Below are 12,931 nucleotides of genomic sequence, written 5' to 3' on the forward strand. Positions count from 1 at the left end.
GAAGTATTCCCATACCAGCGATTTCGTTTTCTTCGATGGGGGGGAAAAAAGTTCAGTAGATTCACCTACTCCAGCCACTATGTTGCACAGCTGACTCACTGACACTGAGCAACAACAGGTGGGGGAGGGTTGAGCCTTGTAGTTGCAAGCAAGGGATTTCTTCATGCATTTTTGGGACACAAAAATAGCTAATACCTTAGGGACTGTATGACAAAGTTTTTGCGGTTTTGTAACCTTGACATTTTCATACCATGGTATACCTTGAAATCGGTAATCTGCACATGTCTAGCTGCAACTTAGGACACTGTGTGTATATATATATTTATATATTTACTAGATTTAAACCCTTTAATATGGCTATTATGTTGGGATAGTTTTGTTCGGATCGGGACTCCGTTTCGGTAGATGCTCAAAATCAGGTGACTAGGGTTCAAAAATGTGTCATTTTGGCATCCCTACTTATTATGAATATGTAAATTAGTATATAACATTATTTGCATGTCCCCTTTTTTACATAGCCTTTTTGTAAAATAAATTATCCACCCCTGCTATAGAGTCTCTCTTTAATCGGCGTGTGGAGGAAAAGGCTAAAGAGATGCTGTTCACACCTCTGGGTTGGCACCACAGCTCCCTGGACCAGCTGCGAGAAGAGAATGGAGAGAAGAAGGCAATGGAGAGGCTGCTGTGAGTGAAGATGCACTGTAAAACACATCTGGGCAATTAAATGATAGGCGATATAAGATAAAAGTACTCTGCCAAGTTGTATCTATTTTCAAATAATATGTGTACCCCATATTTCCTTAGCTCTGCCAATCACAGCCACATGATGGCGCTACTACAGCAGCTTCTCTACAGTGAGTCGCTATCACTGTCCTGGCGGGACATCATCGTCCCTGTTGTCCGACAGGTGGTCCAGACCGTGCGCCCCGATGTCCGTAACTGCGACGACGACATGGACATAAGACAGTTGGTCCATATTAAAAAAGTAAAGGAGCTTGCAAGCCACACACAGCTGTTTTATACATTTGATTGTACCAAAATGTTGAACATAATCTCCTTGTTTGTGTTTAGATTCCAGGGGGGAGAAAATTCGATTCAACTGTGGTTAATGGCTTTGTATGCACCAAGAACATCGCCCACAAAAAGGTAGGTTGCATTTGTTTTGATTGGGAAAAAAAAATCCATTTTGTAAACCACACATTAAATACATCATTTACCTTTCTCACTGCCACCTGTCACAATGCGGTCATTTCCTATACTGCTTATCCTCAGGATCTGGTCTCAGTTAAAGCCTATGGAAATTCACCACCTTTTGTATTTTTTAGATGAATTCCTACATCAAGAACCCTAAAATCCTGCTGTTGAAGTGCTCCATCGAGTATCTGTACAGGGAGGAAACCAAGTTCACATGTATCGAGCCAATTGTCCTACAGGTCAGTTATTTATTTTTGCTGTGAAAATTTCCCTTACGTTTTCAGATCCTCAATGTTTTGTCTTTGTTTCAGGAGCGAGAGTTTTTGAAGAATTACGTTCAGCGGATTGTGGATGTCCGCCCGAACCTGGTGCTGGTGGAAAAGACAGTTTCTCGTATTGCTCAGGACATGTTGCTGGAGCACGGTATCACCCTGGTGATCAACGTCAAACCGGTCAGTCACTGTATTAACGCAAATGTGACATAGAAGCAGGGTTTCACCCAAAAGACTCGGAAAGCCTGGCGGTAAAAAAGCTCAAACTGTTTTTGGGTGTATCATGTTTATGGGTGGTATTATGGGTCTTATAGGCTAATTGTCAACAATGCTGAAACAGAGTGTAACAAAAAGGCACATTCTTAAGATACCGTTTCAACATATTATTATTAGAGCTGTGCGAAATTTCCGATTTTTAGATTATTCGCGATTCGGCCGTGGAAGATTCGAGAACGATTCACAAACATGCAAATTCCGATTATTGAAATATGTCAAGTAAAGCGGAACGAAAACACAGTCAGCGCGGTCTTCGGGATGCAATGAGGAACGGACCGAGAGTAAACATCATGCTTGTCATTACCCGGGTAATGATAATGCTCAACTCACGGCTGTGACTCAACTCATGCCGCTAGATTAAAAAAAACAATACCTTACTGCTGCCGAGAGCCGCTACAAACTACGCCCACGTAATGCTACGGTAGATGTCACATGTATAAGGAACTAGAGGCGAAATGACACTCGTCTGCGTTAGCAGCACATGTATAGAAAACTAGATACAAAATGACAGACTCGCCGGCGTTAGTAAACAGCCGCCATCTTAAAGCAGTAGACTTCCCTGGGAGGCTGTTGTAGCGAACGTTCTAAGCGAACCTAATTAACTTTTTATCTAAAATACCTCTAAATCGCCAAAATCTTGACTTGAATCTATCTTTAAAATAGTTTGAAAACTTTCACATGTCGAAAGTAGACAGAAGGGAAATAACGGGAGCAATTTAACAACTTTAACGGTTGATTCACAACATTAAATTAATTGAATGTAGTTTAAAGCTGCTGATAAAGAATGGGAACTTGAGTATTTTATTTACTGTTTTGAACTGTTAACTTGATACTGTAATAGTCATTTATTTACGGTAAGCCTGTGAGGATTTTGGTACCATTTTTGTAATCGAATCGTTAGGTGCCCAAAGATTCCCACCTATAATTGTTATTATAAATTATACACATACATGTATTATACAGTCATGTGAAAAAAATAGGACACCCAATGGAAGCCTGTGTGTTTTCTAACATATTTGGTCATATGGATATTTCACATAAATTTTAACAATCTTGGGAGATTCAAGTAATAGAACTAAACAATTAAAACTGGAAAAAATATATTTAATAACTTTATGTAAGATGTAATTTTAAGTAAATGCAATTTGTGTTGAGGAATAAGTTAGGACACCCCCACATTCAATCCCACTTAAAATGGCTAAAATCACACATGTGTATCACATCAGGTGCACATTATTAGAACATCAGTAACCAAGTGTTTGGAGGGAGGTTTGTCTTATTTAAACCTCACATTTAGTTTGGTGTGCCCCTGACTGTTAAAGTGAGAGAAAACACCATGGTGAGATAAAAAAGCTGTCTGAGGCCTTCAGAAAGAAGATTGTAGACGCTTATGAGTCTGGTAAGGGAGTTCAAAATATCTCAAAAGAATATAACATCAGCCATAGTCCACAAGTGGAGGACATTCAAAACAACTGCCAAAATGCCCAGGTCTGGCCGTCCAAGCAAGTTCACCCCAAGAACTAACTAAAATATCATCACAAGACATACAGCAGGCGTTTGCTACATTTGATTTGAAATTGCATGCCTCTACAATAAGAAAGAGACTTCACAAGTTTGACCTTAATGGGAGGTGTGCAAGGAGGAAACCTTTGCTCTTCCAAGAAGAACATGAAGGCCAGACTGACATTTGCCAGAGTGAATATAGACAAAGACCAGGACTTCTGGAATAATGTTCTTTGGACAGATGAATCAAAAATTGAATTATTTGGACACCAGAACAGAGGACATGTTTGGCGTAAACACAATACAACATTCCAGGAAAATAACCTCATACCAAATGTGAAGCATGGAGGTGGAATTGTCATGGTTTGGGGATGCTTTGCTGCAGCAGGCCCTGGCTAGTTCACCATCATAGAATCCACCATGAATTCTATCGGGTATCAGAGGGTGCTTGAAGAACATCTGAGATCATATGGCATCAACATGACAATGACCCAAAACATATCAGTAAATCCACCAAGGACTGGCTGAAAAGGAAGAAATGGAGAGTCAAAGCCCAGATCTTATTCCCAATGAGATGATGCGCTGTGACTTGAAATGGGCTGTATGCCAGAAACCCCTCAAACATCTCACACCTGAAAGTATTCTGCATTGAGGAGTGGGGTAAACTTTCTTCAGACCGATGTCAAAGACTGGGAGATAGCTACAAAGTGTCTCACTGAAGTTATTTTAGCCAAAGGGTTACACTAGGTATAAGGGTGTCCTAACTTTTTCCTCAGTTAGACTAAGCATTTTTTGTTAACATTGCTTTACTCATCAAACCTAATATTTTATTTTTTGTGTTTATCCCTGCAATTAAAGCACTTTCTTTTCCAGAGATAACGAAAAACAAGATTAGACATTGATATGTCAACATTTTTAAATAAAGAACTGAATAGTTCATGAAGTGTTCTGATTTTTTTACATGACTGTATTTCACAAAATTAAACTTAGTATACAAGTGTAGCTTACATGACCCAAAATGTGATGTCCATTTATGTGGACAGCAGGTCTCAATTATGATTAAATTATTTTGAAATTATTATTATTCATGATTTGTTTTTATGAATACATAAAATAATATTTAATAATAAAAACAAAATTAATACAATTAACTGAATTGAAACAGAAATACGTATGTTTATACCCCGCCAATAACACTCCAAAGTTGATATTTTAAATTTCAAATTTCATAGTATTTAACTAATTTCCTGCCCTTGACAATAATACACATACATTTTGTTTAAACTGGGAGTACTGGGTTTGAATGCTCATGTTTTAAGTGCCGTTGACGGAGCAAGACGTCCAATTAATTTTGACTGGAAGGGCTGATAGCCATCATTCGCTGCCTGCCTCTTCCTGTCAAAATGGATTGGACGTCTAGCAATGGCAATGGAGGCCATTATGTTCAATGTCCTGTAAAGGTTTAAGTCAGAGTTTGTATAAGTGAAAAGCCTTTTGATTCACTTCCACATACTTCCCTAACAATAATGTCTACCTTCGTCAAAACTTTTCTTTTATCCCAGGCAATGGTAGGTGGTTTATTCACCTGACATGTCTGACATGTTTCGGCGAACACTTCGGCCTTCGTCAGAGAAACTTTTGACCAAAGTTTCAAAGTTTCTCTGACGAAGGCGGAAGTATTCGCTGAAACATATCAGGTAAATAAACCACCTACCATTGCCTGGGATGAAAAAAAGGTTTTAACAAATTTATAAATGTAGGCAAAATGAACTCGATAAAACTATAATGTCGACCTTGCTTTTAGCTAGGGAACAAAAATGGAATAAAGGCAGTATTTACTGTACTACGTTTTCAATTTAGCAAGTCTTGGACCGAGTGAGTCGGATGACTCAAGGTGATCTTGTGATGTCCATGGATCAGCTCCTTACCAAACCTCGACTGGGTACCTGCCATAAATTCTTCATGCAGCCCTTCACCCTGGCTAACGGTAAGTACTCACCTTACTCTTTTTCAGTCAAGGTAAATGTAATATTTCGGCACAAGTGATTGTGTTTGTCTGTGTTCATAGATGATGTCAAGACGCTGATGTTCTTTGAAGGATGCGCGGCCCACCTGGGCTGCTCCATCAAACTACGTGGCGCCTCTGAGTATGAGCTGGCTCGCGTGAAAGAGATCATCATGATGATGGTGTGCGTGGCCTATCACTCACAGTTGGAGATCTCCTTCCTCATGGATGAGTTTGCCATGCCACCCAGTTTGGCCCAGAGCACTTCTTTTCCTTGTCTGCTAGATGGCATGTCTTCCAAGGGTGAAGCAGAAGCAGAACAGACTGACGTAGAGAGCCACAGCACATCTGTGAGAATGTCTGATGATGATTCTGTAACTCTTGGACAGCAAGAAGAAGACTTGTTTCCCCCTGGAATGGAGATCAGCCAGGACCATCTAAGATCATGTGCATCGTCTGTCCAAAGTGAGGAAATTGGAATCAAAGAAAGTTTAACTTCTTCACCGTTTTCCAGCGCTCCTGCTCCTCCTCTATCAGTATCTCCGCCGTTTCTCATGGACGAAGATCAGCAAGAGACGGCCAGCATGTTCAGTAAGACCTTTGATAATGACACTTCGGCGCAAGTAAACCACGAAAAGGAAGAGATGGAAAGCGCCGAGGATAAGGGAACAGAAACGTCAACACCCAGGTTGTTCCGAGACCCTCTGCAAGATGACACGGGCATGTTTGTGGCCGAGCAGGTGACTTCGACCGATGACCGCTTGAAGTCCATCTCAGCTGTCTTCAAGCAAGAGTTGAAGGACATCATTTTGTGCATCTCGCCCTTTATTACATTCCGAGAACCGTTCCTTCTCACAGCTGCTGGAATACACTGCCCCAGCAGGGATTACTTCCCTGAAAAGGTATCTATATTATGCATATATATTTTATACTTAATAAGAAGAAACACAACAAAAACATTTTGACGGTCAAGAGTTTCTCCTAAATTTTTTTAAAGGCGATAGACAACTGCTGCTCAATCATCACTGCTACTCTTTTTAATTACTGGCAAAGTTTTTAAATGGTCTAGGGCTGCAGCTATCGATCATTTAATTTAGGTAGTCAATTAGTCTATTAATTACTTATCTTGAATAATCCAGTAATTGGATCACAAACATTTCATGCGTTGCAGATTAAATTTTAGGATATGTAAAACACATAAATAAGTTTTTATGCTTGTAATATTATTTATTTTGGATTGCTAAGATTACACTTTCAAAAAGCATTAAATGTGAATACAAAATAAAATTCCTGAGTGTTCAAATTATACAGAATTGCACTTTCATTTCCCAAGAGCAATAAATGTATTTAAAAATAAAAACACCTTAGCTTTGCCTCAAACAATATTAAAAAATAAATAAATAAATACATTAGGATCTAAGTAATACAAAAGAACAATTGGCTAATTTACAAAGCAAAAGTCCGCTAGCTTAAATGCTACAAATTCTGTTTTTTTTTTTTTTTTTTTAGCAACAAATCGTTCAAACACATATTCCCACAAAAAAACTGCTAAATATACTTCTAAACTCAAAAACAAATACATAAACTTATTAACGCAAACAGAAACATACCTTATATTGGTCTGAACAGTGAGCAACTGGATTCAGCCATGTTTGATGAGTTATGGCATATTTACTGTTGCCACTAGACCTTATCTTAGACTGTATCCATCCAAATCAATGAAACTGAATGTAACACTTTCAAAACAAACCATTACAATGTGACTAATTAAACGAATCCTCAAAGCGGCAAAATTTGATTAAACGCTTTTTTCTATTTGAATTACTTAAATTAATCCATTAAACGTTGCAGCACCAATGCGGACGTTTCCGCTTGGAAAACATAGAGGACAAACTACTTGTATGACCGTAAACTATAAAGAAAAAATGGAACGAGTACAAGTGAGGTTCGCTGGCTCACATTTGAAGCTCACTTCATTCAGGGTGCTGCCTTGGCAGATGCCATGTTTTCCTCTACATTCGTGAAGCCCCTAGTTGGGGGATGTGCACTGTACATGTTCTCAACGTTAGTGAATGTGCCGACTGATTTCGAGAGATCCTGAAAATACAAGTGGCCCCAATCCATCATTGTTATTTTATTTTTTTGTAGTTAGATCACGACATAACAATTTTGCTACAAAATAATTCACCCCCACAAACAGTTGTCATGAAGCATTTATGTTGTTAATCTGATGGTGAAATCGGGCAAGTAGTTTTGGGCGAAATAGAAATCGGGCGAGCAGTTTACAATGACTTGTCATTGTAAACTGCTCACTTCCGCAACAGAGGAGCCATACCTAGTGGCCATTGTCCAGTACTTCAGACTTTTCAAACGCTTCAATGACTTAATTTTGTAAGACGGGCCTCGAGTATGTCTGACGTAGCTTTCTACTTCTCTTACAGACTAGTGCTGTTTGTATGCTGTGGACACTTTTTACTGCCTCATATAGTCTGTGAGAATATCAGATAACAGTATGTTCAAATAAATGCTGCAAAATGCATGGTGGCTCAGCCCCACACGTCACATTTTGGCGCAGTTGAGAGTTAAACATTTACAGTAGATTGATGAATCGCTAACGTTATAGAACTTATCAGGAGTTTAATTTAACCATGTACAGGGTTTTCCCCATAAAACTTGTAAAGCCTGGTGGGAGAGAAGCCCACCAGGTTGGCAGCTCCCTAGGCAAAACCCTGCATGTAAAAATGTCTAGATGGTTCCAGTAAGGCTGACATGTGCCTTCTGTACTATAGGTCTACCTGTCTCCCCTCCTCAACAAGGATTTAAAAGAGCTTGACGGGCGCCGGAAGCGACAGCTTCTGAAAGACTCTGTGTCATCCTCGGTGGCCGGCAGTCAGACCAACAGCGTCGCTTCAATTAGGCCTGTCGACTATCTCCCGTGCCACGGACTCACCAGTACACGTATCATTGAGCAATTGAGCAGTAGCCAGGACCTCGCCAATATGCTGGCAGAGTACAGAGCAAAGGGAGGGCGGATCCGGCAGAGGGAAGCATCCAATGACCCTTTCAATGCTGCCAGCACATCCGGTCCTGTGAACGGCCACAACAAGCCTGAGGAAACGCCATCGCCACCCGTGAAAGGGCCAGTAAAGGCCGATAGTGAAGATGACAAACCAAGCAAACAGAATGAAATGAGTTTGGCCCCCAAGGTAAGTATACATGGATCTGGGTTTGTTCTTCTCAGTTACAATTAGAGTAGGACCGAGATTTTTAAATGCCAATGGCGATACCGGTATACACAAAATTTTCAGCCTATTGCTGATATTCAACGCTGATTTTGTAAGTCGATATTGGAGGCGGATATTTTTTTATTTATTGTTTTTCAACCATTACATTTTAAAGGCAATTTTATTAAAAATTGCTTCAACAGCTTCAAATTTACAATGATGACCTGAGATTTAAAGGATTAATTCGATCTAGTGCTACCCAACCAACAAACGCAGCACTTCTTTTTATGAGTATACACACTCAGCAAGAACAGTACATTATTTTCAAATAAATAAACCCACCAGGACGTCACGACGAGATGGAAACAAGTATGAGTTTAAGAGGATGCTCGCTGTGCTAAAGCTAATGCTAATGCTAAAAGTTACATTGAGAATGAAAGGATTGCTCAGTAAACACCTTAAAATGCTAAAGCAATATTGCATATTCTTTCATTCAAAATAAAAAAAATCTTACAATATTTACAAAACAGGCAAGCCTGAAGCTTCCTGTGGCAGCCTGCCTTTAATCTGCTGCAGGGTCCTTCCGGGGTCCTCCTGTCAGTCAGCAGCGACCACAGATGCTTGATCAAAATTCTTTTTTTTATCGTCTTATTTTTTTGTTTGTTAATCGGCTGATTTTTTTGTTGTTAATCGACCCATGGCCAATGCTGGGAAAAGGGCCACGTATCGGCTGGCCTCTAGTTATAATAAGTTTTTGTGGTTTGGCGATTCTGATTCTCAGATGGACTGCCTAACGCCTGTCAATCATCAGCGACTATGCGTACTCTTCAGTAGCTCTTCAGCTCAGTCCAGCAATGCTCCAAACCCCTGTGTCAGCCCTTGGTAATCTCTTATTCTGGATCATAACCACCATCAATATTGGACATGTTTGATGAGGTCATCATCATTGATTTTGCTGATAACAGGATTGTCACCATGGAGTTCTATGGAAAGAATGACCTTTCACTAGGTGTGTTCTTGGAGAGATACTGTTTCAGGTAAATGAAATATTTTGTATATAAAAGATCACTGTACATTTTATTGACGAAATATTTTTTCCCTTTGATTTTTGTATATGTATGATAATAAGTTTAATATGGTTAAGTCTAAGGTACAACTCAACGGTGGCTGATGGTTAGTTTAAAAATAAAAGATTTTTACTGTTAAGGATAACTCAAACTGTAGCAATGAAGATACAGGAAATATACCATCATACATGTGCAAAAATAAGTTGACTGAAAAAAGCATCTAAAATACAGTTAATCGCCCACTATTTAACTGGTAGAGGCTCAGTTCTGTCGCTTAAATTGAAAACAGTTCTGTAATTTAGGAACTGGCTGGAATTACAACGCATTGGGAATTTTTAACATTCAGTGATGGTTTCTAAAGAAGTTGCTGATTTTATATGTACAGTGTCTTGCAAAAGTATTTGGCCCCCTTGAATCTTGCAACCTTTCGCCACATTTCAGGCTTCAAACATAAAGATATGAAATTTAATTTTTTTGTCAAGAATCAACAACAAGTGGGACACAATCGTGAAGTGGAACAACATTTATTGGATAATTTAAACTTTTTTAACAAATAAAAAACTGAAAAGTGGGGCGTGCAATATTATTCGGCCCCTTTACTTTCAGTGCAGCAAACTCACTCCAGAAGTTCAGTGAGGATCTCTGAATGATCCAATGTTGTCCTAAATGACCGATGATGATAAATAGAATCCACCTGTGTGTAATCAAGTCTCCGTATGAATGCACCTGCTCTGTGATAGTCTCAGGGTTCTGTTTAAAGTGCAGAGAGCATTATGAAAACCAAGGAACACACCAGGCAGGTCCGAGATACTGTTGTGGAGAAGTTTAAAGCCGGATTTGGATACAAAAAGATTTCCCAAGCTTTAAACATCTCAAGGAGCACTGTGCAAGCATCATATTGAAATGGAAGGAGCATCAGACCACTGCAAATCTACCAAGACCCGGCCGTCCTTCCAAACTTTCTTCTCAAACAAGGAGAAAACTGATCAGAGATGCAGCCAAGAGGCCCATGATCACTCTGGATGAACTGCAGAGATCTACAGCTGAGGTGGGAGAGTCTGTCCATAGGACAACAATAAGTCGCACACTGCACAAATCTGGCCTTTATGGAAGAGTGGCAAGAAGAAAGCCATTTCTCAAAGCTATCCATAAAAAGTCTCGTTTAAAGTTTGCCACAAGCCACCTGGGAGACACACCAAACATGTGGAAGAAGGTGCTCTGGTCAGATGAAACCAAACCAAACCAACAGGACAATGATCCAAAACATAAAGCCAAATCTACAATGGAATGGTTCAAAAATAAACGTATCCAGGTGTTAGAATGGCCAAGTCAAAGTCCAGACCTGAATCCAATCGAGAATCTGTGGAAAGAGCTGAAGACTGCTGTTCACAAACACTCTCCATCCAACCTCACTGAGCTCGAGCTGTTTTGCAAGGAAGAATGGACAAGAATGTCAGTCTCTTGATGTGCAAAACTGATAGAAACATACCCCAAGCGACTTGCAGCTGTAATTGGAGCAAAAGGTGGCGCTACAAAGTATTAACGCAAGGGGGCCGAATAATATTGCACGCCCCACTTTTCAGTTTTTTATTTGTTAAAAAAGTTTAAATTATCCAATAAATTTTGTTCCACTTCACGATTGTGTCCCACTTGTTGTTGATTCTTGACAAAAAATTAAAATTGTATCTCTTTATGTTTGAAGCCTGAAATGTGACGAAAGGTTGCAAGGTTCAAGGGGGCCGAATACTTTTGCAAGGCACTGTATGTGCATTGTGGCTTTTGTTTAATGTTGTTTTGTGTTGTTGTCTCTCAAAAATCTGGTCAAAATCTGCCAAATTAGAGTAAATCAGTATAACATGATTATTTTTCAAATCTTTTGCTTCAGCTGTTACTCAGAAAACCTTCTCGGACAAGCTGACAAGTTTCAGTTAAATATATCTATCCATCATTAGGCTCGTGTGGACTGGAATGGTTTAGCCAGATACACAAGTCAAATGACGAAATTTATTATGGCATCAATTGCTACACCCAAAAAAAAAAATCAACTTCTAAAGGATCTTATTTTTTCACGAGAAGAGCAGGACAAGCAGTAAAATGGGTCATTTACTTTTGTTACCATATTTTTTCACTGTGAATTTATTTGTAATTTTTTTATTAAAGAATTCAGAGACGTTTGAAATGCGTTATTTTAATCCATACCGTTTACTGTAAAATATCACTTCAAACTCTGACTCTTTATTTTTCTCTGTATTTTCCCTCTATTTTTTTAAGTGCTTATGTTCATACATCCACCTATGATTATTGTTGTTGTCTTTGCATTACATCACAAAAAGGCTTAAGGGAAGTCATGCTTTACTCCAGGTCCTCTTACCAGTGTCCCAGCATATTTTGTGAGACTCCTATGGTGCACCACATCCGCCGTTTTGTGCACGGTAACGGCTGTGTGCAGATTGTGTTAAAGGAGCTGGACTCACCTGTTCCCGGTTACCAGCACACCATCCTCAACTATTCTTGGTGCCGCATCTGCAAACAGGTTGCTGATAATTACCCTCTAAGTTTATCTTGCTTTGTGTTTTTTAACCGTGCCTCTCATTTCCAGGTGACACCTGTTGTGCCACTGTCCAATGACTCATGGTCCATGTCTTTTGCCAAATACCTGGAGCTCCACTTTTACGGCCACCAGTATACCAGGCGGGCCAATGCGGAGCCGTGCGGTCACTCCATCCACAAAGACTACCACCAGTATTTCTCCTACAACCAGATGGTGGCCTCCTTTAGGTAAGTCCTCAGCCCTCACTTAGTCCAATTCCATCCATCTTTTGCTGAACTAAATGAAATGTCCACTCTATATCCCTTTCAGCTACACCTCAGTGAGACTTCTGGAGATCTGCCTTCCCCGTCCCAAGATTTTCATCAGGAATCTGGGGCCTTCCAAAGCCATCCTACAGCAGGACCTGAAAGACTTCTCCCAAAAGTAAATAAGTTCTCCTAACTGCAACATGTTGTGGATGTCGGTCACAAAAACAAGTTGTCATCATTGTTCACTGGATTTAATGTAACGTCTAAAGTCAAACGCAGCAGAAGATGCGTGTCGTATGGTAAATAATGTCACTTTCAATGCAACATTGAGATTTTTTCCAAACGTCTTTGGAGATTAGAGTTCAGGAACTGTGTTAGGGTTCGAACACTTAATGACATATGGCATAAGCCTTCATTAATGTTCACAAATTAATGAACATGAATGAATGAATGAATGTTTTATGACAGTCTTATGACACCCAGTTCAAATAAAGTGCTAGTTTTTTTTTCTTTTTCGCTCTTGTGGAAAGTGAATGAATGTGAAAAGAAACAATAAATTTTATTTCAAAGCGTCTTTTACGACACCAGTGT

The 12,931-nt window shown here is 39.5% G+C and overlaps 1 protein-coding gene across 3 annotated transcripts in view; it reads left to right on the plus strand.

Annotated features, from left to right (window-relative positions):
- Positions 1–12,931, plus strand: part of pikfyve (phosphoinositide kinase, FYVE finger containing) — a 68,741-nt gene that overhangs the window by 34,899 nt on the left and 20,911 nt on the right. For all 3 annotated transcript variants that reach the window (XM_057853525.1, XM_057853523.1, XM_057853524.1), the window contains 13 exons: positions 555–684; positions 805–985; positions 1,072–1,146; positions 1,326–1,433; positions 1,506–1,646; positions 5,106–5,232; positions 5,314–6,152; positions 8,040–8,456; positions 9,256–9,356; positions 9,440–9,511; positions 11,903–12,074; positions 12,141–12,319; positions 12,402–12,515. In XM_057853525.1, the coding sequence (XP_057709508.1) occupies positions 555–684; positions 805–985; positions 1,072–1,146; positions 1,326–1,433; positions 1,506–1,646; positions 5,106–5,232; positions 5,314–6,152; positions 8,040–8,456; positions 9,256–9,356; positions 9,440–9,511; positions 11,903–12,074; positions 12,141–12,319; positions 12,402–12,515 (2,656 nt within the window). The remainder of the gene's footprint in view (positions 1–554; positions 685–804; positions 986–1,071; positions 1,147–1,325; positions 1,434–1,505; positions 1,647–5,105; positions 5,233–5,313; positions 6,153–8,039; positions 8,457–9,255; positions 9,357–9,439; positions 9,512–11,902; positions 12,075–12,140; positions 12,320–12,401; positions 12,516–12,931) is intronic.

The sequence above is a fragment of the Corythoichthys intestinalis genome, chromosome 12, assembly GCF_030265065.1.
Source record: "Corythoichthys intestinalis isolate RoL2023-P3 chromosome 12, ASM3026506v1, whole genome shotgun sequence".
Classification (NCBI taxonomy): domain Eukaryota; kingdom Metazoa; phylum Chordata; class Actinopteri; order Syngnathiformes; family Syngnathidae; genus Corythoichthys; species Corythoichthys intestinalis.